We start from the raw sequence: 4,353 nt of genomic DNA on the forward strand, positions 1-4,353 counted from the left end.
GGGCAATCATAGAAGAGTAGTAATTGATCTGTGCATATTTGTTCCCCAGATTATATTCTATTAAAAATGAATATCATGTTTATGGTGGTACATGTAGAATATTATTCAATCATAAAAATAATAAAACAATAACATTTGCAGCTATATGTATGTATCTAGGCGCTTCCCAGGTGGTGCTAGTGGTAAAAAACCCTCCCGCCAATGCAGGAGATGTAAGAGACTTGGGTTTGATCCCTGGGTAGGGAAGATCCCCTGAAAGAGGAAATGGCAAACCACTCCAGTATTCTTGCTGGAAAATTCCATGGACAGAGGAGTCTGGTGGACTGTAGTTCATAGGGTCACAAAGAACTGGACAGGACTGAGCATGCATGCACACCATGCTACACATAAAATCTATAAGTAATAAAACAGGCTGTATAGCACAGGAAACCCTAGTCAATACTCTACAATGGCCTATGGGAAAGGAATCTAAGAAAGAGTGGAGATGTATATAATGAATTTTCTTTACTGTACACCTGAAACTAACACAACATTGTAAATGAACTGTACTCTGATATAAACTTTTTTAAATGAGGCTTAATAAGTCTCAGATATTTTTTATTCTTTAATTAAGTGATAATGTAGAAGAGAAAATTTATATTAACTATTGAGATGGTGTCTATAGCCTTCTTATTCATTTATTTTTTGCATTGTGTTACTTTTTCTTCTTTTAACATTTATGTTTATTAATTTTTTTGGCTGCATCAAGTCTTAGTTTCATTGTGAGACATCTTTGATGTTCGTTGTAGCATGCAGGATCTATTAGTTGCAGAAGCCAACTCTTAGTGGCAGCACATGGGATCTAGTTTCCTGAACAGGGATTGAACCTGGGCCTCTTGCATTGGGAGAGTGGAGTCTTAGCCACTGGACCTAAAGGGAAGAACCTATAATGCACCCTTTTATACATTACCAATGTAAAGAAAGCTGAGCACCGAAGAATTGATGCTTTTGAACTGTGTTGGAGAAGACTCTTGAGAGTCCCTTGGACTGCAAGGAAATCCAAGCAGTCCATCCTAGAGGAAATCAGTCCTGAATATTCATTGGAAGGACTGATGCTGAAGCTGAAACTCCAGTACTTTGACCACCTGATGTTGAAGAACTGACTCATTTGAAAAGACTGTGATGCTGAAAAAGATTGAAGGCAGGAGGAGAAGGGGATGACAGAGGATGAGATGGTTGGATGGCACCATCGACTCTATGGACATGAGTTTGAGTAAACTCCGGGAGTTGGTGAGGGACAGGGAGGCCTGGCATGCTGCGGTCCATGGGGTCACAAAGAATTGGACATGACTGAGCAACTGAACTGAATATAATAACCAAAAACTCCACCCAAGATAATTCCATTAAGTTTGAGTATATTTAGAAAGTTGTATTGTACAACTGAATAACAATGGCACTATAACTGTGAAGCTCCCAAGATGTATGGGAATCAGTCATGTAACTAATACACTTTGATTGAAGTTCTAATAGATGAAGAGAAGTGGTAAGAGGGAGCATTATAAAAATTTAAGTTAAAACAAGTTTACAGAACCTAGGACATATGACTAAAGCATTTGTGCTTTAGGTATTAATGAGAGGAAATCCATTATATGCTGAAAAGAAATGGAATGGCCTTCGGGACTCCAAAGTTGCTTTTACCATCATGTCATCAGTCAAGTCACATCCTCTCTGAACCCTCAGCTACATTGGAAAGGTTAGGAAAACAAGTCATTGAAAGGTTAAGTTACTTCACTAAGTAACAAGTGGAACCAATATATCTTGAGGTAGAACATTTGGATTTGCATTCTAGGTATAGAATTGTCTCTGGTTTGCCTCAAAGATGAGTATTTTAACATTAAAGTAAATCATAGTTCTCTCTGTTTTAGCTTTCTCTCACTGCCTCTATGGGGGCTTCGCAGGTAGAGCTAGTAGTTAAGAATATGCCTGTCAATGCAGGAGATATAAGAGATGCAAGTTCAATCTCTGAGAGCTCTGGAAGTTCAAGATATAAACCTGGAATGATTCATAATTTTTCAATGGAGCTTTGACAGCAAAATTTGGTTCTTTGTAATATTCAACATTACTGAATCCAAATATGCTTCAACTATGTATATAAGTCTCACATGAACTAGAGAAAAGTGTAGAATACTTTTCTCACTTTGAAGGCAAAGAAATTCAAGTTGTCAGAGAATTATAGGATTGCCTTAGCTGGAAGAAGAAGAGAAAAATATATTTACTTATAAGAGAGGTCAATGGCTTAACAGTTAAGAACATGAGGTCTTGGTACAGAAAATTCTAGGTTCAACTGCTATCTCTGCTGTTGATCAGTTGTAGGTACTTGGAAACATTTCTTAACGAAGAAATTATACATGAAGAAATTATACATTACTACATGAAGATTATAATAATATCTTTAAAAACTGTGGAAAGTATTAAGTGGGTTAAGTATAGGATTTAGGGCATTGTCCAAACAAAGTGAAATGTGTGTGTGTGTGTGTATTTCTATGTGTGCTAACAGTGACAGGAGCAGTACAGTGTATTGATATTTGTTGAACTATCAGCATCATGCTAGACACATAGATTCTCAATAATACATGCAAAATACTCAAAATTTTGACCACTCATCATGTACCAGAGGTTTGGCTGACATTTTCCTGTGTATCTGCTTAACTCAATCAGCCAACCTGTCAGTGTCCTCATTTTGTTCATTCATTTGAAGAGACTCAGATACTCACCCTGCATTAAGCAAATAGCAAGTGAAAGCCTTAATTCTAAAATCAGTTATTTTCCCCTATTCTAGTGGTCTTCCCAAGTGATAGACTGAAGATGCGGTATTTTACCGACATTGTAAGGTGTTTATATGCCTCCTAGCAGTTTTTGAGTTAATTGATACCTTTACTTCTTTATTCCAAAAGAAAAATCAGCAATTTTTTTCTCATTATCTTATCAATCTTTCTCCTAGTGAACATGGATGTTGGAAATCGCACCGTCCTGACTGAATTCATCTTACTGGGTCTCTCAACAGACCCCCAGTGGCAACTAATACTATTTGGAGTATTTCTGACTGTCTATTTGGTAACCTTGTCAGGGAACATGACACTGGTTATCTTAATTCATATTGATTCCCACCTGCACACACCTATGTATTTTTTCATTGGCAATCTGTCTTTCTTGGATTTCTGGTACACCTCGGTGTACACTCCCAGAATCCTGGCTACTTGTATCTCAGAAGACAAGCGCATTTCCTTGGCTGAATGTGGAGCCCAGCTATTCTTTTCTTGTGTTGTGGCCTACACTGAGTGCTATCTCCTAGCAGCCATGGCATATGACCGCCACATGGCAATCTGTAACCCGCTACTTTATTCAAGTTCTATGTCTCATTCTCTCTGTACCAGACTTGTTGCTGGCTCCTATACAGGAGGCTTCTTGAATGCCATAGCCCATACTGCCAACACTTTTCACCTGAGTTTCTGTGGCAAAAATATCATCGACCACTTCTTCTGTGATGCACCGCCACTGGTGAAGATGTCATGTACAGACACCAAGGTCTATGAGCAGGTCCTCCTGGGTCTCGTGGGTTTCACGGTCCTCTCGAGCATTCTTGTCATCATCATTTCCTATTTCCACATCCTTCTCGCTATTCTGAGGATCCACACGGCTTCAGGAAGGCGCAAGGCCTTCTCCACCTGTGCGTCACACCTGGTCTCGGTCATGCTCTTCTATGGATCCTTGCTTTTCATGTACTCAAGGCCGAGCTCCACCTACTCCCTGAAGAGAGACAAAGTGGCTGCCCTGTTCTACACTGTGGTCAACCCACTGCTCAACCCTCTCATCTATAGCCTGAGAAACAAAGACGTCAAAGAGGCCTTCTGGAAAGCGGCAAAGACCATAAGACCTCAGAGATGATGGTGACCTGTTTTTGCAGAATGTTCTCATTGCATTTTCTAGGTTATTGGCTTATTAATATGTTTGTAAACATTGCCATATTTCAAGTATATGCAGCATGATGTACTTAAAAGAAGAAACACTGATTAAACGATGTTGTTTTTTATTACTTCTTTTATTGTGATTAAACTATTTTAAACATACGATATTAGTTTGTTTGATGTTTTAAGATACTGCAGTATGCTTGATTCTGTGGTTGTGGTTTAGTTGCTTAGTCATGCTGGAGTGTTGCAACTCCGTGAACTTTAGCCTGCCAGGCCCCTCTGTCCTTGGGTTTCTCCAGACAAGAATGTTAGAGTGGTTTGCCATTTCTTTCTGCAGGGAATCTTCCTGACCCAGGCATCAGACCCACATCTCCTAAACTGCAAGTGGATTCTTTACCACTGAGCC

At 39.2% G+C, this 4,353-nt stretch overlaps 1 protein-coding gene across 1 annotated transcript; it reads left to right on the forward strand.

Moving 5' to 3' along the window:
- Positions 1-2,985: 2,985 nt before the first annotated feature.
- LOC129628503 (olfactory receptor 9G4) lies at positions 2,986-3,924 on the forward strand. Its single transcript, XM_055547935.1, has one exon. The coding sequence runs from the start codon at positions 2,986-2,988 to the stop codon at positions 3,922-3,924; it is 939 nt and encodes a 312-aa protein (XP_055403910.1).
- Positions 3,925-4,353: the final 429 nt, after the last annotated feature.

The sequence above is a fragment of the Bubalus kerabau genome, chromosome 15 (assembly GCF_029407905.1).
Source record: "Bubalus kerabau isolate K-KA32 ecotype Philippines breed swamp buffalo chromosome 15, PCC_UOA_SB_1v2, whole genome shotgun sequence".
Classification (NCBI taxonomy): Eukaryota; Metazoa; Chordata; class Mammalia; order Artiodactyla; family Bovidae; genus Bubalus; species Bubalus kerabau.